General features: G+C 36.8%; 1 protein-coding gene across 1 annotated transcript in view; it reads right to left on the bottom strand.

Moving 5' to 3' along the window:
• The window catches only part of COL25A1 (collagen type XXV alpha 1 chain), a 298,979-nt gene that overhangs the window by 119,304 nt on the left and 155,154 nt on the right, over positions 1-24,521 (bottom strand). Inside the window, exon 5 of the mRNA XM_036381685.2 lies at positions 693-710. Coding sequence (XP_036237578.1) covers positions 693-710 — 18 coding nt within the window. The remainder of the gene's footprint in view (positions 1-692; positions 711-24,521) is intronic.

Genomic DNA, 24,521 nt, shown 5'->3' with positions numbered 1-24,521 from the left:
GTTTCTCAACTGATTTCCCTAAGTATGGCATTGGTACTGGCTTGGTAATTTATTTGTTTCTCATATTTCCTTGCTCTTCCATATTTTTATAGCACTCAAATAATTCACATTTCTTCTTTAAGATATGTAATGTTTCCTTTCTGCTGGTCTATTTCTTCCTTAGAACTGAAGTTAGGTCCCTAGATTGCCACGTCTTCAATTACAGCTCACAAGACAAAGTTCTACTATTCTTAAATAAAGCAGAACTAATTCAAAGCAGTGTATCTAATTAATCAAAACAGCTAGCAGTGCAATATTTAAAATAACTGAGGGCTGCCTGGATTATAGCAACATTATTAGCATGTGATTAATAAGCAGTTGAAGTATTACATTTGCTACACATTTGCTAAGTTATTTTATCTTGCTTTAAAGTTTGGTGGCAAAGTTTCAAGCCATAGTTAGGAGATTTGCTCTATTCAGTATTATGTTGTTAACCCCACCATCTGGTCAGACAGCTGAGGGAACTTAACCATATGTGGGGGGCATATTTCTCTCTTGGGAAATATTTTTCTTACAGAATTATGCAATGGTTATCAGTTTCTATCTTACTACAGTAGGATCAAAAAATAAAGTAAAATACTTCGTAGACAACCTGAGCTCAGTGGGCCTTGTATTTAACTGTTACTTATGTAAGAAAATAAGATAGCACTTACTTGAGGACCAGGCTGACCCTGAAAAAAAACAAGAAAAACAAAAGATTATGGAAAGTTATGACAAGGATGAACTCTTTAAATAGTAGAAAACAGTTACAGTTCTCTCTAATAAGGAGCTAACGAAATATACAGTGGCTGCATTGAAGTCAGATTTTGGACTCTTAAGCTGATATGGAATTTGAGTGTTTTAATTCAAACTGATGAACTTTCTTGCAACTAACTGATTCTAGAAATAAATTACAATAACATATCAAAACTGCATTTGAGAAACTTCTTATTTTAGATATCATTAACAATTTGGAAATGATAGGAGGACTTAATTAGCAGTTCTTAAGTGAGAAAGAAGCCAGAGGTGCTGAGTTGATTCAGAGCAGGTAATATGGGTTTTTTGCTCTTTCATTTCTTTATTATGACTCCCCTCCATACTTCAAGGAGATGCTAATTATTTACTATTACTGCTTGTTGAATGAACAAAGTCTCAAAACTGGAGGAACACACTGCTGGACAAACAGCAATCTTTTTGCCATTGCTACAGGCACCATCATTTTAAGCGAGTATAAATCAGTATTTAAACCAGCAACTGTGGAAGTTCTGAGATGAGCTTTTGTCAGTCAATCCAAGAAGACAGCTGATACATTTCCTCTCTCTTATTTATCAACATCCCCTTTAGATCACTCCTGGACAAGTGGAGAGGCACCCTTTGCCCACTGAGTATTTCTTCTTGCTGCAAGCCCATACAAACCAGAATTCCTATCCCTAATTTCCCTAAATATGAAAAGCCAATGAAAGTCATGAATTATTTTAGTGCCTTTAACAGAAATTACTTGCATGAAGCAGAATTATTTTAGCAAACAATACAGTAGCTGGGACTATAAACAACATGACCCAGACAATGTAAGACAGAGAAAAATAATTACATATTTCTCCTTAGAGAATTCCTTTAAATGCCTAGGGCTACCTTAGCCTCTGGTGTTTTATGACAACTAAAATAATACTTCAGTTAAACTGAGACTATGTTTCCTTTTGTTGACAGAAACTGAGCGTGGAGACTTCTTTTAAATCATATAAAACCACTTCAGCTGGAAGGTACTTTTACAGAGAGCTGAAACTTTTCTGTCTGAACCTCAGGAAATACTTTTTTACTGTTAACCAAGCATGGGACCATGGGAGATTGTGGTTTCCATTCTTGAAGACACTCAAATCCATCTAGACATGATCCTGGGCAAACTGCTCGAGACAGTTCTGCTTGAGCAGAGAGGTTACACCAGATGACCTCCAGAGATTCCTTCCAATTCAGCTTCAACCATCCTGTGATTCTGGGCAATTTTAGATGGGGTGGGAGGGAGAAGCATTTCAAATGGGAACCATTATCAACACAAAAAGCAAATGAAGAAATGCTTTTTATAGTAACTAATGAAACTTCTTGTGCCACACAATAAAATGGTATTTAAATTCACACCAAGGTTTTAAAATACTTTTTTTAAATATATGGAGTCACATTACAGAGAAATAATGGTAAAATACAGAATTATTGTGGCTATCTAATCTTTACACTGAATGCAGCATAAAGTATTCCTTATTGGGGATGCTGCAGTTTTCTATTCATTCCTTAGAACAAAACTGCACCATAGAGAATATAAAAAACCCAAACTTACTGGCTGAGGTTGGCAGTTCAAGTATTAGCTAAAACTTTCTGAGTTGGTGAGCTCGATGAAATTACACATCATGCTGGGTTAATGAATATGATTGAGACTCCTCAGCACTCATATATTACCTCAATCTTCCCCTCACAGCAGGTTTTAAGCTATTCTATGTTATACCTGATCTTAAAATCATCAGGAATTGCTTATGTATGCAGTACTGTGCAGCCAGTACAATAAAATCGTTTAAATTACCTAAACTGAAGTCTGTGCCTGCAAACTTTATACATAGAATTCAGAACACATTTGCTTACAACAGTATCTAAAGTTGCAATATATTTTGACCAAATCATTAAAGGCTGTCCCAACATATATATATATATATTAAAAAACCCCAAACTTAAATGAAGGTCTGAAATTACCAAAATGTTTCAACAAAGAGTTGATTTAAAGCCGTAGAAAGCAAATAAACCAAATATATGCATATTTATTTCAACAATGAGATATGAAAATTGACTTTCTTTCCTTCCTCTAAGACATAGAGGCTGCTAAGGGTCCACACGGTACATGTTATATGTATGATACAAGACACATACACACATAACACAAACATATCCTGAATTGAATATGAGGTGAGGGTTGCAGTCATGCTCCCACAAAAGTGTTTTCTACTCTCAACAGAATCACTACTTTGCCTTCCTGGTACTGAGCATTTATAATTCTCTTATTTCAAGTCTCCAATACAGAAAAAGCTGGAAAATGAATTTTTATAGGACAACATTTTTTCAAGCAGACAGAAAACTCTATGAGATATTGGGGACTAAAATCACTGCATTACTCTTAGTTTATATATGCTGCCAATATTACAATTATCCTGCATTTAGCTATAAATGCAGATGCTGAATACAAAAGTACTTAAAAGCAGGATGATTTTAACCCCCTGGCTATTAGCTCCTTCAGCATGGAAGGAAATTTGCACTAGTGAAGGTAATTATTTTCTGGTTTTTACAATGGTTCCTAACCCTTCAATATTTTTGAGTAGTCTTATCTACTCCTGCCCTACTATCCACTGCAATTACAGTAGAATTTTCCCTTCTCAAAAGTGATCCAGTAAATGACGCTACCCAGAGGGTGCAACAAGCACTGAATTATGGAACTCATCAGCTCTTCTTACAAAGGTATGGGTAGATAAACATCACAACACTGACATTTTTAATTGTAAAGGGTTATTGTCACACAACAGCAATTCAAAGTGCAGGACACAAAAAAGGGGCTGTTAATTTTGCCATCTCTCCTTTTTGTATGTTGTGAAAGGGTCAGGCATAAAGCTCCTTGAGTTACTTTGGTGTTCGTTAAAAAACCCTCTAACATGAATTCAATCTGATACCATAACTCATTGGAGCAAGCTCAATCTCAATTTATCTGCTTGTGTTCCCAAAATGGCCTCAGGACTGTTGAATGATATCAGTCTGGTTCACTGCTGCATAAATCACCCCCAGTTCACATCCCTTGTGGATTAAAATGTTTTAGCTGTAAGTCTTTCTCTAAATTGTAGATAAACAATGGGGAGAAAACACTGTTCAAGATTGAAAAGTCAGCATTACTCTGATTTTTGTCTAATGAATATCTCTTTATTCAAATCTGTTACATACTCTAAAATTGATTCATTGATTCTAGCTACCAACTAATTGCAGTCTTTGCAGGCATTTAGGGATCAGTCCCACCACCACTGACTGGTTGGGTGCATTTTGGTGGCTGCTGCTTTGAACCCCAGACTCTTGCTCATATACTTGATTATCCCAACTGAATGCTGCTTTTTATTTATTTATTTATTTTAAATCTGAATTACTGCAGTGGGTATAGCTGCATAATATCTCATGGTTTCAGTAAAATCTCCAGAACCATTTTCCCTTCTATATTCCTATTTACTGGCTTAATACACTATTTGGAGGCAAACAAAGGGATTTGGTAACCTATTCTAATTGTCATGATGGAAGGTCTTCTACTGTTGTCAGTTAATCCCTTCCTAGAAATTGAAACCAATATTAGCTGCTGATATATAAATTATATTAAAGCAAAAAGAAAAAAAATCCATGGTGTAACTTAAGTCAACAGGCAAATTATCAATCCCCTAAAAGAGATAAAGAAAAAGCTTATTGACTGCATTTGCAAACAAGTTACTTTTACAGACAAGTTACTTAAAAGTAGAAAGAAACCTCAAAGAGTAAAGAAAGGAGAAAATGAAAGCTGACACTGCAAGTTAACAATTTGAGCTTGCAAAGGAAATGGAGCTTGTAGTAAGTAAAAGGATAGAAAATAGGTATCCAGGGTATCAGTGAAAAGGGGTGCCCTGGGAAGGGAGAAAAAAGAGGGAGTGAAAGAACAGCAAGAGAAAGTGCCAAAATTGGATTTTCACACCTTTGCCATGGTGCTAATCTTTAAAGAGCTGGGAACATAAACTTCAGGCTTGTACATCTAAACACAGAGCTATACAAATATACATACAAGTACGAATGCATTAATAAATGCACGGTATAAAATTAAATGTTATTTCTAACTTAATTCAAGCAGCACACCCCTAATGAATATCTGGAATATCATACAAATGCATTTATTATGGTACATGAAGCTGTCCGGATTGAATCAACCAACATAATCCAGGCACAGAAATTAAAACATAAGAATTTGTGAAAGAAGGAGGAGTCACAGAAATGTAGTCAGAAGTGATATCCTGCTGTTTGAAAGGTACCACCAAACTACCCTTGGACAGAGCACCCAAGGAGAAACATCTGCCTTCCAATCTAATTCAGACAGAAAAGGGTAAGTGAAGAGGAGAAGCAGGGCTGACCTCCATTTCCTTGCATAGGCATAAAAGACTGAAGTGGCTTTTCAGCAGCCAGTTAAAAATCCATGCTACTGGATTGCTACTGCTATGCTAATTTATGCTGAAGGAAGCCAGTATTTGACTAATATACATTTCAGCATAAGAAATTATAAAAAGCAAAGAGGGGAATATGTGAGAGACCTAAATTACACTGGTTTTGAACAAATCACCTACCAGCTTTCCATCCATACCAATCGGACCCTGGGATAATCAAAAGTCAAAACAAAATGGAACAGTTAAATCAGAGTAACACTGAAGATGAGGGGGAAAAAAAACAGACTTGGGGAATACTGTGGACTTTAGAAGATGAGTAACTGTGTCAGCAGCTAAATGCAATACATTTTGAGAATGAAGGCACAGAAAAGAAACAACAAAAGAAGCAGATCTAAGACAGGATTAATAAAAACAGCATGGTGGGAAGTAGGAGGCAATAGCTGATGTTTAACAAAAGACAGGTTCAACATGCAATGAAGGAATTGTTAGTCTGGCAAATCACAGTGGTCCAATATAATCAAACATATGAAATAATGCATCTTGCTTTATTATTTTATTTCTGTTATTTCTTTAAATAATAGAAAACAGCTACTTACTTTGCCCATTTATTTATGTGGTTGCAACATTAAATCTCATAACTACTCTGTATTTAAATTAATATTATAGAAATTATTGTTAATGAGAAACTTTAGCTCACACCATCTGCAGGGATACTAAAGATTTCCACATACACCTTCTCTGAGGAGTCCTGTACCTTACCCCACTTTCTCTTCTTTTCCCTTGGGGAACATGGAATGAGTAGGAATTCACAAGTTACTTATTTTTTTAAGAGTCAGAAGTTGGTTGCAGTTATATGAATGCAAATTATATAAAGGATTTAAAGTAGATGTATACTGCTATAACTGAGTAATTGGTCTTGTATCAACTGCCTGTTTAGGTGATCAGAAGATAGAGAAGAGGACTAAAGAAAGTTGGATTCATTTTAAATGTGATGTTTATTTGCTGTGTCTTCTGACAATGAGCAGTCAGGTTAACTTTCACTGGCAATGGAATAAGAGCAGGCAAAGAATGGCAGTTTTTTCTGTCCTTAAATTAATGTTTTAAGCTGAAATCATGAGCTCTCAGGTATTTGCCCTATGCAAATGGGACACTACTTTGTGTCTGCTGAAGAGAAACTTTCTCTTAAATGCATTCAGACTTTCCCCCTGGAGCTTCACAGGCACCCCTCTCCAGTCTGCCCCCCCTAAACATACAGCCCCTTAGGGCTGACTGCTCACACTGCCAGATTTGGATCACTGCTGCTGAGAAGAGCACATAACATTTGCTGGGTTTATGTTGATCTATTTTATCCTTGATGCATTTAGCCCCCTTCCTAAGCACTACTTTGGCTTGTGAGCTAACAACCAGTGTAAAAGTTTAGTCTAAATCAGGTCTGCAGGGGTTCTGGTGACTACTTCATCCAGGAGTGCATATTCATACCTTCTGCACTATGACTAATAAATAATGATATGTACTACATGTAGGTAGACATATATAGAGCTAGTTCCATGAGCTATCAAGAAAACAATAACCACTATGAAAAACTGCTGCCATATCATCTAGTGAATTCCCTAAGTATCTGTCTTCTCCCACCCTAGATCCTGGACTATGCCAAAAATTCCAGATATACTTAACAAGAACAGGGCCATCATCTGGATGCACACATTTTCAAGCTCATTATTTTTGGTACAGTATTGGCTTTGTAAGAAGCCCATGCACCAACCTACTTGTCAGATCCAATAATAAGTTACTGGGTCTGGGAAGCCCTGTGGGAACAAAATGCCCTACCTCACTTTCCCGCCAGCCCTCGCTGTGGTTTCCTGTCACATCATGAGTGGGTGACATGCTGAGAGTGTAAAACAGGTCATCACTCTCCTGGCTGTCTGCATGACCACTGCCTTATTTATGTGCTGACATCCTAGGGAAGTTCGCGACTGCTGGGACAACCTACACTATCTTTCAGATTTTATCTCTGAACAGTCCTTCCCTGGTAGCAAGGAAGAAGAAAGCAACACTATCCAGTGGATTAAAATGGTAGAGCTTTTATTATTATGTTTCCTCTGTGCCTCTTGATTCCACACATGCAGCACACATGTAACACTTACTAATTTTCTCATAATTATTTAGCAAATTTCTAAATATGGTTCTACACGCCCCAAAAATTAGCGCATTTCCAAGTTATTAGTTATCCCAGATTTTTTCTAGCACTGAGTACTACAAGATATTTACCTAGTAATATTTACACACACAGTCTGCTGCAGGTACAGAAACAAAGAGTGAGGTAAACTCTGGCTAAGAATAACTTAACTTCTCGAAAACAAGCTAGAGATATTACCAGATAAAACACACAACAGCAAGGTTGTGGTAAGCATACAAAGTTCCTCTCAGGGCTTTGTGGGACAGCAGATAAGTTTAACTCTTAGGTCCTCTGCAAGCTTAGCCCAAAAGATGCAATTATTCTGATGATGAATGAATGCAGAAAAATGATTATGCAAGTATTTGTGGAAGGAAGATTAGTGAGTTAAACTGGCTTACAGGGACCATTCTTGCACCTGTATTAGTGCTTGTATTGTCAATATAAGCACTGTTTTTAGGCAATGTTTCTTTATCATAGGAAAAAAAATATTATTTGTGCTTCTTTACAATGACAGGTGTTTTAAAAGTACTATTGGAGTTTTGCCTGCTCTTTATCCATGCTACACAGCTCCTGTATTTGAATTAAAGGACTGTATGTAGCATCTCGAAGAGTCTCTGAAAGAAGATTCAGAAATTCCCAGCAGACTGCAGAGAAGCATCTGCTTCTCTACAGGAATGGAAAATAATAGGTATTTCTCCCATGACTCCATTTTTACCAGGGCTATTTGGTCTGACATCTCAAAATGTCTTCTGGGATTTGCTTTGTAGAATACAGGAAGAAAGCAAAACTGTCTTGAGACACACTGCCTTCCAGAAGAAAAAAATACTGTGAAACAGAATACTATTCCTTCATTATAAAAATACTGACTCTTTAACAGCCAAATGTGGCAATTTCCTTCTTTCCTCAACTACTTCTTTCTAGTGTTAGAAAGAGAGAGAAAGCACTTTTTAAAAAATATAAAAGATTAGAATGTCCACAAAAAATACAGGCTCGATGACAAAGATGAGCTGAAATAGTACATGATGTTGCTTCAGGATGCACTGAGAAAAACCCTATATATGACAATATTTATTGAAATTCATTACAAGATTGCACTGGAATTCCAAGTAATTTTCTTGAGATAAGGAAAATTTAATTTTTTCATTAATTTTTAGAGAAAGAGTTCAAGCCAAAGTCTGTCTTTGACTTAAACCTGAATGTCTTCAGAGCCATGCTATGTAGATCAAACTACTTTCTATTACATAATTGCCACTACAGATTAGCAAGTAATTTTTGTCAAGAAGTACCAAATACATGGTCTTCCCTAACACAATCCCTGTAGTGCAGTTTAAAAAATTAGACAAGACAATGAATCATGAAGAACTGGATGAGTAGGTTTAGACAACACATGTACACTAAGTATTTTTTCACTTACTGCAGATAGTACAGATGGTACTAAAAGTGTTTCTTCTGGACTGTGCACTTCCCCTCTAGCTTTCCACTACCACTTTTAAATGTATGCTAGGGCTGGATGCAGCAGGTTTTGCTGGAACAGAGTTAAATTTCTTTGCAGCAGCTCACGTGGGGCTGTGTTTTGTACATCTGCTGAAAATGGCGTTGATAATCTAGAGATGTGTCAGTGAGTGCTGAGCAGTCCTTAGCAGATCAAGGCCTTTTCAGCCTCTCAGCCCACCCCAGCAGAGAGGGGACTGGAGGTGCACAAGGAGTTGAGAGGAGACACAGCTGGGACAGCTGATCCCAACTGATCCAAGGGATATTCCACACCACAGTGCATCATGCTCAGAGTATGAAGCTGGAGGTAGAAGGTAGAGAAGGAGGCACAAAAAGGAAGAAAGCTTAGACTCACAGTGATGGCCTTTGTCTCCCCAGATAACCACTAGGTGTGATGGACCTGTGCTGTCCCAGAGATAACAGAATGCCTGCTGCCCACGGGAAGCAGTGAGTTAATTCCTTGTTTTGCTTGGCTTGTGTGCACACCTTTTGCTTTAACTATTAAATTGTCCTTGCCTCAACCTACAGGTTTTCTCACTTTTAGTCTTCCAAATCTCTCCCCCATCCCACCAGGGGAGTTTGAGTGGCTATGTGGGTGCTGAGTTGCCAGCTGGGTTTAAACCATGGCACTATTTACTTACACTCTTACATGCATCTTTTTTTTCCCCCCAGAACCCTCAAAAATTGTTTGTACAGTAGATTTCTTTTTTTCCAAGTAGTACCCAAGTATTTACTTAGCACTCAACTACCTGTCTAGTAACCCAATTATGGACAAAGACAACACATGAGAGGTAGGAGAGTATGAGTGGCATTTCAGGCTGGTTTTGCACAAAGTAGCTTCCACTCCTCAAGAATACTGAAAATAGGATGTCTCTCAAAGAAAAATATGTTTAGCGCTTCACCAAATCAGCTGTTTTCCATTTAAGCAATATCTTTTTGCCTTTTTGTTACTCTGCAGGTAAAAATTTTAAGGATTTTGGGGTTTTTGTTAGAAAGTGACTATAAGCAAGGGCATCAGAAACCTTTGGAGAGTTTCTGTCAAATAGATGGCAAATGTCATTACTTAAAGCAGATTTAATGTGATAATAATTTCTTCAGAAATTTCTCACTGAAAAGGTAAGAAAAGATATCAGATGTTGAAATTTACTGTGCAATAAAAGAATCCTCCAAGCAAAGAAAAAGAAGAAGGTATGGATTATCTTCTTACTCTTAACTTCTCCACTCATACTTCAGTGATCTTTTTCAATTAAGGAATACTCATCAGAACACTGAGTTGAGAGTCAGGAGAAATAATATGCAGAAAACAGATATGATTCCTTCTTTATAAGCTAAAAACCCACACCCTATATACAGGTGTATTTTTGTTTGATCTTTTGTTTGTTTTGATTTGGTTTATTCAGGTATCAGAAACCCATATCCTGACAAACTTATGTGACTAAATTTTTTCACATTTATAAATTATCTAGTATAAATGCAATTGTTAGATTGTTACTTGCAGGTGCCTGAAAATCTCACATGTTAGTATGCACACAAATGGAGATTCAGGAGAAAGCACACATCAGCTTCACAGCAGCTTTATGAACTGCATGCCAGTTACTATGTCAGACTGAGCTTAAAAATACCTGTGTGGCAGGGAAAAAAAAAGAGAATCTGTCCCAGGCTGCAGGTTTGCACATCATCCCATCTAAGCTCTGTGGAGAGCTTTGCCATTTTCAAAACACCCATTTCAGGTTTAGATAGAAGTCAAAAAAAAAACCACCACTGTCAGGTTTCCTCATCATGGGATACTATTAAAATGATTCATTTCTTTCTTTCTTTCAAGGATGTATTTCTTTCTTTTTTCCCCTTTGTTTAATTACAGGCTTACCAAGGATGACTTTACTAGATTTAATACAGTATTCCTAGGAAGGATATATAATTCCTAGCAAATCTGATGAAATTCCTCTTTAGTGAAATTTTGCTTTTGAGCTATGTGAACAATGAGCACAGTTAAGATCATCAACAAGCTAAATCTCTTCTATTGATGAAACATTATTGCTTCTTTTTCAATGACTGAAAATAATTACTGTTGAGATCAGTGGGACACAACAGCCCAAGTACAGAAGTCACTTCCTCCATGTGTGGGAAAAGAAAAGTGCACTAAATCATCCTGCAACAAGTCTCTCTGCCCAGCAGTCAGGTAATTACTGAAAAAAACTCCAACCCAAACAAACAAACAAAAAAAAAATCCAGATCATTTGGGCAGGAGAAAAATTTAGTGTAAAAAGAACAGACTAAAAGAGTACAAGAAAGATGAGCTGAACCTCTCTAAAACCCCTTTACTGCAAAAAGAAAAAATACTGACAATGACAAATGAAGCACTACAAGGCTCTTTCAACAAAGCCAATTTCAGAGTTTCCAGAATTCCTCCCTCAAGCAGTTTGTATCAGTTACTACCTGAGACATAAAATTCAGCTAGATGGATCATCACCTGGAGATTGCAAAGTATAACTGTGTTCTGAGGTAGAGATGTAGAGGTCTAAATGAAGTGAGTTTCTTTAAAAACAAAATCAACAGTGCTGCTTGATTTTCTTGACCAGAAATTTATGTATCTCCATCTTAACTACTAGAGGCTTGATCACCTTCAGCCTTCAGAAACATCTTGTTTACCCTAGACTCATTCAAAACACTGGTGCAAAAATAATCATCCAAGATCTGAACTACAAACCCTCCTGAAAACACCTCACTGATTTCATTCTCATGGAAAAGCTTTCTTAATACCCTGATAGAATTATCCTGCAATCCCACCCATCTCTCACTTGTTTGCAAGCCATGTATCAACCCTCTCATGTAAAAAACTCCTACAAGATCACCTTTATCAAACCAAGAAGTTTCTCTAAGCATACCATGGAAGCACAGAAGAGTCCTGGAAGCCACATCCTGATAAAACTGGGAGAGTAATGAATTGCAGCACCACGACTAAGGCTTCATCAACCAGAAAAGTTACACCATGCTGAAACTAGGTTCTAAGTATTAGACTTCAATTCCTGAACATAACCAGAAGTTATTCAAATTTACATTTTAATCCACCTGTTAAGTGCAGGGCCTTTAGTGCAGAGAAATGTGCAGCATGCACATGTAAAGCAATATGCCAATGTTAATAGTTACCCGCTGAGGAAAAGTGGCAGGTAACACGTATTTTGCTGATCTTGTGAGGTGAAAGAAAACGTTTGCTTTTTCCATATTTTTTAGGTAAATTTAATTTATTTAAATTCTTTTTTGAATTTAAAGAAACAAATGGACATGTAACCTGAAGCCATGAATTTCATTAAGTTGTTCTAGTGTCCATATTAGCCTAAATTAGGTGATGAAAATTATCAATAATGGAGTTAGATGAAAGATGAGGAACAGTTTTAAATATTCCAAAGTAAACCAGAAGTGCCAGGTACCATTTCCAAAACTTCTTGAGGCAACATAACTCTACATTGCAAGACTCTCAGCTGAGAGCCCTACCTGCAGTCTGAATACTCTTATTAGCTCCTTGGCAATTATAAGATAGACTGGCTATGTCTAGAAGTAAGCAAGTTAAAGAACAAAAGAAATTGTTCAGAGTTTGGCTATTCAGGGAGTGGCTGAACTGCAAAAACGCTCCGCATATGGTAATAATAAGGGAGCACAAAGAGTTCTGTGCAAGAAAAATTATAGCCACAGCTTTACAAAAGCATGTTTCACAGATGAAAAATAATTGCCAAGATACTTTTTATTTTTATAGTTTATGCAGGAGATCTGAAAGGCAGTTTCTTGTGGTGCAGATGCATTTTTTGAGTATCTCAGCACTATGGCTGCTCTTGCTGCTGAAATTTGTATGTAAAAGAATCATGAGAAAGAGCTGGACAGATCCAAGCTGGAAGGAACTTTCTCTCCTCAAACACTGTGGGTGGACATGCTTCTGTTTGTCATGGCCAACACTGTATCTGTTGCAAATATATATTAAAGAAGGGGCCCTATTTGAGTGTGAATCCCAAACAGTGGAGTACCTCTGTTGTCTTCATACATCAGACTAGCAAGAAGATTATTTCCAGACAGTTTTCCTCCTTGTAGCCTAAGCCTCTTACCTTGTAGCCTAAGCATCTACTACATTTGTACAGTCAGATCTGTATGACATATTACTGCGGAGGGAAACTACTGTTGACCCCAGAAAGAGTGAGATAGTTCAAGTCATGGTAAAGAATGGAGCCAAAATGCTTCACCCATCCATAATCCATTGCAACAGTCTAGTGAAGTTTTGCAGAACTATGTGTTTCTGTAAAAAATACTCAGTTATGCTACTGAATTCAGCACATCTTAACAAGTACTTGAACATGGAAAACATTCACACAGACCGGAGAGAAAACTCCTACATTCTACCTAAAACTTCTCTTTTCACCCAAAGAAATTGAAACTCCTGTATTGTAAATAGAAAGCACATGGCTAATTCATCAATGCCAACATCACGGGGTGATTGTATTTGATGTGGCTGGTGCCATGTTGATGAGAAAACAACAAACTGTGAAAAATGTCACTTCTCAAAAATTAGCTGGCTAGCCTTCAGTAGGAGATAGATTGTTGTAACAGCTGTGGCATGATGACTTTGATGAATTAGATTTTTGCTCTTCTGGAATAATTCTGAAGAATGTGTCTCCTCACACCACCATGGAAGCAAATTCACTTGCTTACTGAGACCCTCTTAAATAACAATCTTTCTTATTACCTGTGTTTTGATGGCTTTAGAGAATGTGGGGAAAAAAATCCCTTTCACTTCTTTCAGTCAACCTGTTTTTTGGGTCCTACATATCTTTTATTTTTAGGAGGAATAAGGTCTATTAAGGAAAAATAAAAATATAGTGGGTACATAACACAGCATCATATGGATGTAACCTTCAGAGACCAATTTTTTCACCTTGCCTCAGTGGAAATATCAGCTTTTGAAGATTGACAAACTCAGGAGCAGGAATATAAAAGAATTTTTGCTCCATTAGGACCAAAGAATCCTACCATCATGCTCCTTTTATCTGCCTATAGAGGCAAATATTCTGAATTAGTCCCCCAGGGAATTAAGAAAAAATACAGCTGCTATAGATACTTGTCATTTGAGTTGCAATGAAGAACATCAACTCGAGTGGATACATCTCCATAAAAGAGAGCAGTTGCAACAAAGGGTTTAAAAGAGAACAAAAATAATAGCCAAGGTACTTAAGCATGTGAAATTGAAATAAATTCACCAAAGATAAAACCCCAATCTCTTTCAACTATCATGAGGTTGAAGAAAGATTTGTTTGAAGAATTCAGGATAAGGAAAAAAAGCTTGTGCAGATACACTACAATAAAACTTAAAACTGCAAAGCAGGTGCTTTCAGCTTTCATTTGACCATATGTGGTCAAATACTGGAAAACAAAATTCCCTACATACAAGTCTATTCAGATACTTCTGGCATTTGCCTATGAGATTTAAAAAGCACAAATATTCATGCAGCTAATGTAAAGACTGATTAGAACAACTCCAGTTGTTCTAATTACATTATTCCTAAATCACTTGTTAATGGTTGGTGCTGTATACAACTATGCCACCTCCAAAATTACTTGGAATCAGTAAATTCTCAAAAAGCATAAAGCATCATGGAAAAAAACATAGGAAGCAAACTTATAAAGATTATTCCAGTCACAGAAATAAAGCAGAATTCAGGGATGCAATACAGATTTTTTTCACTCTTTCTTCCGAAACAATTCCCTATATATTTTTTAATGATGCACCACCTGTTCTATTTCCCCAGTTTAACAAGGAAAGAGGGATGTAGCAAAGAAAAGAATTTGTATTGCAAGAAAAGATTATGTCTGGTTCTTGAAAAAAGAAATTTCACACAAATCACCATCAGTTTCCATAAGGAACTTCTATTACTGTGACTTTGAAAACAAAATCATTAAGCCTGTGAAGTGCTCAGACAGGCATACAGCAGTTTTATTTCCAAGTCTGTGCTTTTATCAGATATATTAACTGGGGAGCTGCACAGTACCTCACTTACCATCTTAATACTCTGTGCCATCAATCTAAGACCTCAGTCCTAATTGCCTGTCACACAGAACACTGGACTACTTGGATTCTAAATTCCTTTAAACTCCAAGTACAGCCTCACTGCACAAAGAGAAATCTCTCTTCCTTCCTTGACAAGTGCTGCACAGAAACAAGCAAATTCAACCAACAAAACATTTCACTAGGGAAGCAAAAGTTCCTGGAATCTGACCTACGATAGAACATGGGCTACCCCCCAGCCAAGAAAACTTTAAAATCCAAGTATGTTATACCTGTGCCTTTCTGAGCCATACTCCAGCAAACCATACACCCCTCTCAGCTATTTCCTAGTTTCAGTCAAATTATGCAAGTTAAAATGAAGTCCACCAGAGCTGAACAGGTGAATCCAAAGGCAGAATGTAGCTCAGTGTAACAACTTAAAATCTCCAAGCATTTACCAAAATCATTAGTTCATTTAAATTCCTTATTTTCTTCTGACATAACTGGTTTTCAAGACTACAGAAGGATTTTGGAAGAAGCTGGTGACAGCATTAAAAAAAAAAAAAAAAAAAAAGGTTCTTCACATTCCCATCTAGGGAGAAAAAAATTTGGATGTGATGGCAATACCAGATTATACTTAACATGCCCTAAGGGCAGAGACCTAGTATTCAGAGTGGATTAGAAAAAATCAGGATAATTGATCCACACAGCTGGAAGTGGAAATGTTGAGGTAATTTTCTCTTTGGAGACGGGCTAATCAGTCAGAGTACCTGAATGAAAACCACAGGCCCGACTCCTGCCTTTTTCCTATTAAAAAAGGAAGCTACAGTTGCACTTTCTCAATGACTAGGAATGCAAGTACTACATTGTGCATAACAAAAGTTACTGAACTGCTGTATGCTACTCTTCATTCTTTTGGAGTACTTTCTTTCAATGTTCCCTCTCACCCATAAAAAAACTGTACCATTATTAATATCAAACTGTGAAACTAAAGTAGCAAACTAAGATCATTCCAGTTGCTGGAATCCACAATTTCAGTGTACATATCTAATACTGCTGAACTAAAACATTAAATTGAATGTAAACTTAAGTTCCAGTATAGTGATACAACTCCTGTTTCGCAGAAGTCTGTGTACTGAGAAGAATCTACCCTTAAAATTTGGCTTTTCTTAGCTGTAATTGATCTATGCAGGAAAGCACTGTAATTGTTACAGATAAATAATGTAACTTCTGAAAATTTCCAAATTTTCCCTAGGCTTATTCACTTGCTAGAATTTCAGCCTTCCAACAGCAGTTTATTTTCGTTAGAATATCATGCTGCAGAAAGAAACTGATTTCTACATCAAACTCATGAGTGGTCATGCACATGACAGTTTTTCATGAGTCAAAGCAGCAAAGAGCTAAATTCCTCTCATTTACACTGGGAGCAGCCATCATGAAAATGTACAAAATAATCCAAAAAGAATTTTTAACTCAATAGTTCTCTGTTAGATTGACAGTACTTTATAGTACTTTCTCAATACTAGCAAAAATAATGAATCTTAACTGCTTTACCTAAAGGTAAACTGGGTGGGCAGGGAGAGGGAACCAACAAAATAAAAACAACAACAAAAAATATCTCAAAACCATTTTCTGAGGGTGATTTATGATCTGTATCCGATACAGTCATGGAAAAACCTTCCAACTGACATTCCTTACTGCTTGTATGCATCCTTCCTTCCAAACAACTACATTTGCTTTTAGAAATGTCTTTAACTAATCTTGATTTCAATAGGTACAGCTAGAAAGATGAAAAAATGAAAGTAAGAACAGTCCAAGAAACAGCCTAGAATTTTCCCTGTGGTTCAAGAAGCAAAGTTACACCCTAAATATGCCCATCTCCAATGGAGGAAAAAGTACTTAAAGGCATTGATCTACCAGCTAACTCCTGGCCTTGAAAAAGGAATCCACAGAGCTGAGACTCCTATTAAAACTTGACAAACACTAGCCAAATAATTTTTGTGTGATTACTGAATGATGCTGTCCACTGTGGGGCCCAGTAGAGGTGTATCAGAGACTGATTTGATTCCCAGTAGGGAAGTAGTTCCTCACTCAGCTTTGTAAAGAAGAGCCAGTTCAGGTGACTGCCTGCTCCAGATGTTCCTCTCCTCATATCACCTCTCTCTTAAATGGAATCTGAACACTGACTGCAGAGGGAAGCAGAAGTGCTTCAAGGAAAAATTTCCCCTGCACTTTCTGGAAATCACAGAATCCAACCACCTACTCTAGTAATTCAGGAACAAGTTTCTACAATGAAATTTTACACCTCTTGACCTCAGCTAGGATTAACAATGCACTTAAACTCCCACATAGGATTAGTCACCTGGGAGCTGTATGGGTAATACAGTTTTACACATCATTCAGAGTATCATAAATCAAAATTAAAAATCCAGAATGAAAGAAAACCTCAGAATCATCTGTGTAACCTCCCCTTCCAGGGAAGGAACTGATGACTTAAGAATTCTTAAAGGGTAGTTTGGATTTTCCTTCGCATTTATAACAGATGTAATCTGAATCATAGCATGATTTAGGTTGGAAAAGACCTTTAAGATCATCAAGCCCAACCATTAAGTAATTAAATACAGGATTACTACTGTAATTGATTTAACCTTGTCTTTGAATTTCTTGTGAGAAAGTGACAGTTCAGACAATTCCAAGAGGCATTTTTAACCACCATTGGTTAATCACTCTACATCCACATGCAACTGTCAAACACAAATAGAAAAATGAGACATGGGATTAAAAATCATTTGGAACACAAAATTTTGCTACATGGTAGTTTATCTCATAAATAAAGCTTGCTCTGTTATACCAGAGAGCTACATCATGCACTGGGAGGAAATGACTGGAAAATTTCAAGTGGCAAGCCTGACGAAAAGCAAGTATGAATGATCACAGGTACAGTTCAAGCACTAATTAAGCCTATCAAAGCATAAATGTGAAGATGTTAACCACAGCCTTCTGCATGGCACCTGCTAAGCTGCCAAGCTGAACTCAGTGGAGTAGGCCAGAGAGACCAGAAATGTATGTATGCTGTCAAAAAAATGACAAACCAGCTTAATTTCTTTCTCTACCTACACATGCTTTATTGTGAAAGAGGGAAATTTCTAAGTCTGCAGAGGAAAGCACTGAAAAAACACATTTAATTCTTAAATTACACCTACCCCCTATCTATCTACCATCAGCTATAAATCTTTATTTATCTGATAGATATATGGGTTTGTGTCATTTGGAATTGACGTCAGCTGTGAATCAAAACTGTACTGACTCACACTGCCCTTCAGTATCCTAGCAGTTTGTGCTCAGTTTTTAATCACACACTGACATCTAGAAAGTCCCATGCAGAGATGTGGATTTTTATAGTATCAGAGTCCGTGCATCTGAGATGGAACTTGCCAGTTCAAAGAGGGTCTTGGTGGATCCAGCATATGGCAACAATTGTCTGTATTACTAATCATTCACTGAGGTTATTTATTATAATGTTGTTTCATTTTTCTATTGGTTTTCTACACCTTTATTTGTAATGCTATGTATGAAATGGAGTGAAATCATTTAGGAAGTTTAATGCATTAAAAGCAGGACACCCTATGTAGGCAGGCATTTACTGCAGCACAAAAAATTTTCTTAAATCTCCATGTGGACTTTCTTCTTTAGCTTATCTCTGGCAATTTATTTTTATAATTTTCAGTGAAGAAATGGGTAGAGATATCTTTTTATATTGCTGACTTTTGCAGATGAGGAAGTTGTTCCTTCGCTATCATAGTCACAGAAAAGAAATAGCTTGGGGCTCTCTGAGTTTTCTCCAGGGAGTTGCAGAAATAAACACTGCCTGCTCTTATTTCTACAGTCAGCATTACACAAATGTAACGAATGAGAGGATTTAGCCCACAGTTCATTCAAAATGGAAACTGCCTTGTAAGTGGCTAATAAATGTGGTCTGATGTGTAGCTTCAATTCTGTGACACAGAATTAACAGCAACTGTCATTTTAAGAGGTCTCAAAATTTTCTGTTAGAATCGTCTTTTATAATTACCTTCAATCACTGTGAAAATATTGGCATACAGAAAAATTAAACTCACAAGTTGCAATATATATTATTTATAGAACCAAAGGTCATAAAACCCCATTACTGTATGAATGTGACTGATGTGATTACAAAGACCACAGTTAGCACTTAGCCATGCAGATTTAGAGATCCTCCCACAATTTCTAGGAAGAACTGGAAGTTTATTTTCTGAGTAGTATCATGTGTCCTCAGCTACACTATGCTTACAAAACTTACCACATTTTATGACCTTCCTCTGCTTCTCATGGCACAGAAATATTACAAAGTTAACCTGCACGGCAGCAAGTTTAACACTGCACTTGTTTAGCCTGAAGCATCAATTTGGGAACAGTGTTGAGGTTTGTTGAGGATATTGTTATTCTGTGTGGTTCCAAACAAAGAAATCTGTAAACCCAGGTATCTTTTAAGATGGAGAGCTGACCACTCATGTTTCTTTCCACTCCCTAAGAACAAGCAAGGAAGCAACGAGTCAGGCAAATGGATCAACTGAAAACCTCATGTCTCCTAAGGCAATCGCCTCTGTTGTGACTGAGTACAAGGATAAAGCATATAAACTGAGAAAACACATACTAAAAACACAGTACAAAGAAGCTGTTGAGAATCTGTATGTTTTAAATTTTCTGTTCATTTAAAAGGGAAAAAAAAAGTAAAACCTGAAATAGCTATCAGTGTTTCACTACCAAACCTGAAATTTATTGCAAAAGTTTTGCTGCCATACGCCTAAGAGTTACTTTGGGCAAATGCCAGAAATGAAAGGTGGTCTGTGAAGACACCTGTTGAGAAAGAAAAAAAATTGCTCTGAAGTGGAAAATTTCTACAGGATCACCAAGCCAAATGCTCAGGGTAAGGTCAGGAATTGAGATAGCTGCTCCTTGAGCTTAGACATTTATATTTTTGAACAATTCTGAAAAAGAGGAGATCTGATCAGCTATTAGAATACAACAACTGTTGTAAAAATGCTTAATATTGCCACAGGCTATGTTTAATCACAGATGAAAAATGCACAATCTTTGCTCATTTCTTCTCTTTTGATTATTCCAATTACATTTGTTTTATAGCAACTGTGTTGCCATTTTATCTGAGGTTGAAAAACTTGCACTTGGATGAGAGTAATTGTATGTATATCCAGAGACATTGCTACTTATTACACATTTGCCTAGGAAGCCTCAATCTCTAACTGGAGACACAGAAGAAAACAAAATTTGCAGCACCATCAAAGACAAAGCAACACAGCAGGATAAAAATAGTCTTTTACCAATTTCTCACAAGGGTGGTTTCCAATAGGCCCTACTAGACCTATTTCTTCAACTAAAATTCCCTTCACTGCTCTACCTGGAATTCTCTTTGCCTTTTGTGATATAGGAACAGAAAATTAGGTGAGGAAAAACCAGAGACATAACAGCAACATGAAATTCCTTACAGATCAGGATAACAGCTTTTCTTATGGTATACTGGTGAAAGCTTTTATGGGTGCAAAAATCAGAAGTGTGATGACAAAGACATTTTGTAATCTAGAAGGAATTATATCAGACTAAAGAATAATTGAAATTTTCTACCTGCAGTCCAAAGCTTTTCCCCTTTGTTATCTTGAGGCAAGTCTTTTGAGAGCTAGGAAAATTTAAAATTAATTGACAGGTGAAATTTCAAAGATCTACACTTCAGGTTTTATCAAGTGATGATATTTGACACTTACAGAAGAATAATCTCCAATTTAGACACTTTTTTCCTTCAGGAGAGGAATCTGTCTATACTTCTTGTAGATGAAACAAGGATGTTAGAAGAAATGGGATATAATCAAGGCACACTGGAGCAGTCATGACCCTCCATGGCTCCTGAAAGTTTTGTAAATGCATAGAGTGCTCTGCAGACTGACTGTCATAGAGAAATGAAGAAGAAATTTCCACATTGCTCTGTTTATGGAGAAATGCTCTGTGGGTATTTCCATATTCTAAAACTTAATTCTGAAGAAGTGAAGCTTTACCACCACACACATGGCAACTTCCAGGATGGTTTGCTTGGATATTGAGCTTGATCTTGCCCAGCTTGGGAAAAACGGTAGGGAAAAAAATTCTGTTTGCTTCAATTTTTCAATGGAAAACAGTAAAAATCTGCTACCTATTCTACCTAGAAATGTACAAAACCTCACAGTTTATTTGGCCTCCTCACTGCATTCACAAGATGACTTTTTTTTTAGTGGCTTGGTAATTTTGGGGTAGAGGGTTTGGTGTGGATTTTCTTTAGGGGATGTGTGTGTGTGTGTGTGTGTGTGTGTGTGTGTGTGTGTACTTTTTTCCAAGTTCTAGCACTATTTACAAAGCAACATTGTCATACAAAATGCCTGCAAAAGCTGCCTGTCGTCTCATTCTCCAATGTTTGTGCACTCCTTTTCCTCTTTTATTTGAGTAGATGTGATGGGCTATTTTAATTTTAAACTCAAGCTGAAAGAGTCACAACTCTGAATTTGGTCACTGTCTGTTATACAGAACTTGTTATGAGGAAAAAAAAGGAGTTGTACCAGTGTACACTTCTTTAGTATTACTAGTGCCTTAAATAATAACCAGTTAATTGTGGTTTTATAAACCCCTTAATAACTGTGTTACTCATTAGCAGTAAACCCCTTATTTTATTGATTTTTGATGCTGTATCTTCCTGGGAACTTATATTTCTGACTGCAATTCCTTTCACTGTTTTAATTATTCTGAAATAGCTTTAAGAACTAGAATGAACACATTCAAAGAAAATGTAAGCCTTGGAGAAAGCAGCCACTTGCTTTTGTGAGAGCTACACCAGGTTTAGGTTACATGTGGCAGATACACCTCACTATCCTCATAGACTATCCCATAAAACCCAATACAGATTTAAGCAAAAAGGCTTCTACAGGAGCTAAATAAGACTCTGGAGAAATAACTTAGAACACTAATAGCCTTCTAATAGACCTCTACAGGGCTGTAAAAGTACTCCTAAAGTACATGGCACTTGCAGTTACATATTTCCCATTCAAAACAGGAGGGTATGACTGTGACTGAAAAGATTGAAACATTCAGCCACACGACAACTTTCAGAAAGCAAAGCCAAATTTTATACCCAGTCATTTTCAAGCAGGAAGAAGCAGCACTCAGTGAAGTGCTAAGTACTACTGACAGCTCACATCACACATGAGGAGAAATGCATTCAGACTAAGTTTGCCCATAACAACACCATTAGACACAGCAATTTCAATACCATGGCTCTGAAGTACCTTCATTGTTTTCAGATCCCACAACAAATCTCTTCAAGAAAACAACTTCTACTCATCTAGACAGATCAATCACTCTAAGAGAAATTGGAATGTGAACTCGGAAACCTGATAATGGTTTTAGTACATCCAAGCAGGTTTCTTGATACTGATGATCAGTTCCTCACCAGCTGACTTCCAACTACTTATTAATTGTAAAGATGGACACTAGATGATGATCCATGGGTGACACCACTCTGGAATTCCAGAGTCTGTCCAGGTAAAAGCATTGAAATAGACGGCATCAAATGAAGCGTTGTCAGCAGGTCAAGAGAGGTGATTTTCCCTCTCTGCTCCACTTTTCTGGACTACTGTGTCCACCTCTGGGGCCTACAGTGTCAGAAAACACATGGACCTATTGAAGCAAGTCCAGGGGACCACAGAGATGATGAAAGGGATGGAGCAGCTCTTCTACGTAGACAGGCTGAGAAAGTTGGCGTTGCTCAGAAAAGGCTCCAGAAAGATTTTACTGCAGCCTTTCAATACTGAAAGGAGCCCTGAAAAAAGATGTGGAGAAATATACTTTTTTTTACCAAGGTCTGTAGTGACAGAACAAGGAGTAATGACTTTAAACGAAAAGAAAGTTTATATTGGATATAAGAATGAATTTTTAAATTATGAAAGTGGTGGAATACTGGAATAGATTGTCCAGAGAAGCTATGGACGACTCATCCTTATAGGTGTTCTCAATCCCTCTAAGTGTTCAAGGCCAGGCTGGATGGGTTTGAGCAATCTGGTCTAGTGGAAGGTGTCCCTGCCCATGACAGAGTGATTGGAGCAAAATGATCCAATAATTTCCTTTCTCACCCAAACCATTTTGAGAGTCTGTGATTCTACAAAATTCTCTAATTGCATGTGCTCAAGGCATACAATTTATATTTTACCAGTGGAAACATTTTTAAAACACACTGAAAAAATGATGTGTATTTTGTCTGAAAAACATAGGCAAATCAATCTGGGAGGGCCCTTTAAGATACACTATCAAGTATGATAAAAAAGATCATTACTTCAACAGTCACTATGCTGTGCACATATATTATTACATTTTGTCACTTGGTTTCTAATACCCACATGACAGCAGGCATATACTTCTTTCAATGAATGGGACACTGCAAACAGTTTGCCTGACTACTAAAACAAAATGTATTATTAATAGATTTTAGAAAGATGCATTATTTCATCTATATATATATATATTTCAGGCAATAAATCCTAAAGATATGAATGAAACTGACAGAAAAATGAATTGTATCCATTATCAAAAATTACTCGGTGATAGTCACTGCAGCCAATTGCTAGGACTCCTGTCATAACACTTTACCTTGCTCAAAATGCATTGAGCAATGCAGTCAAGTGAAACAGGAGAGAATTAAAAGAAAGGACTCAGAGGTTCCATAAGGACTCAGAGATTCCATATGGCAACACTACAGCTTTCTAATACAGAAAATTGAGATGCAGTATCTTAGCAAATTTTTTAATTAATTAATTATGAATTTTGTATGCAAGAACAAAGAAACTCAATACAAAATATGTACAACATCAAACAATCAGTGCATCTCATTTATGCATTGTAAATAGTCTGGTTCTTTTTGGAAACTTGTCACAGTCTCTTTTGCTTTGTTTTTAAAGGGAAATCCTGCATTTTTCATACATCTGAGAAACAAACAAAAAAAAAATAAATAAGGGTCCTTTTGACAGTAATAAAGAGAAACCAAAATATACCAACAGGATTTCAGAGTAACCATAAATTGCTATCATAATAATATGATGAGTTACCGGATAGCCATTTCGCCCTGGTGGACCCTGGTTGAATGAGATGAAATGGTATGACACATTAACAACACAGTCATGACATATGACATAACAAACATGCAGAGTACATTACTAGGAAAGTATAATTTGTGTATTGCTTGACTTTTTTGCATGTGATGATATTTCAAACCAAGAAATATGAGTTGGGTACTACACAGTGAAGAAACGAGGCTTTGGCAATGGAAATTATGTGTTTCAACTTATGTAAACCCTCTGATTAAAAAGCTACTGGCTACTTCTGATGCCCAGTGAAATTCTGGTTTTTTTTGAAGAGAATTATCCATGTAAACTAATGGGCAATATGTAGTTAATTAAAAAAAAAAAGGTTTAGTGCTTAGGCAATAACGTATTAGATTCCACTTTCCACTAGAACATAGATGGCAAAGAAGAAATCTGAGATTGCTGTAAAAGATCATAAAAATATTCAA

Source organism: Molothrus ater, chromosome 4 (assembly GCF_012460135.2).
Source record: "Molothrus ater isolate BHLD 08-10-18 breed brown headed cowbird chromosome 4, BPBGC_Mater_1.1, whole genome shotgun sequence".
In the NCBI taxonomy this organism is placed as follows: domain Eukaryota; kingdom Metazoa; phylum Chordata; class Aves; order Passeriformes; family Icteridae; genus Molothrus; species Molothrus ater.
This window is presented reverse-complemented; position numbering and strand designations above follow the sequence as displayed.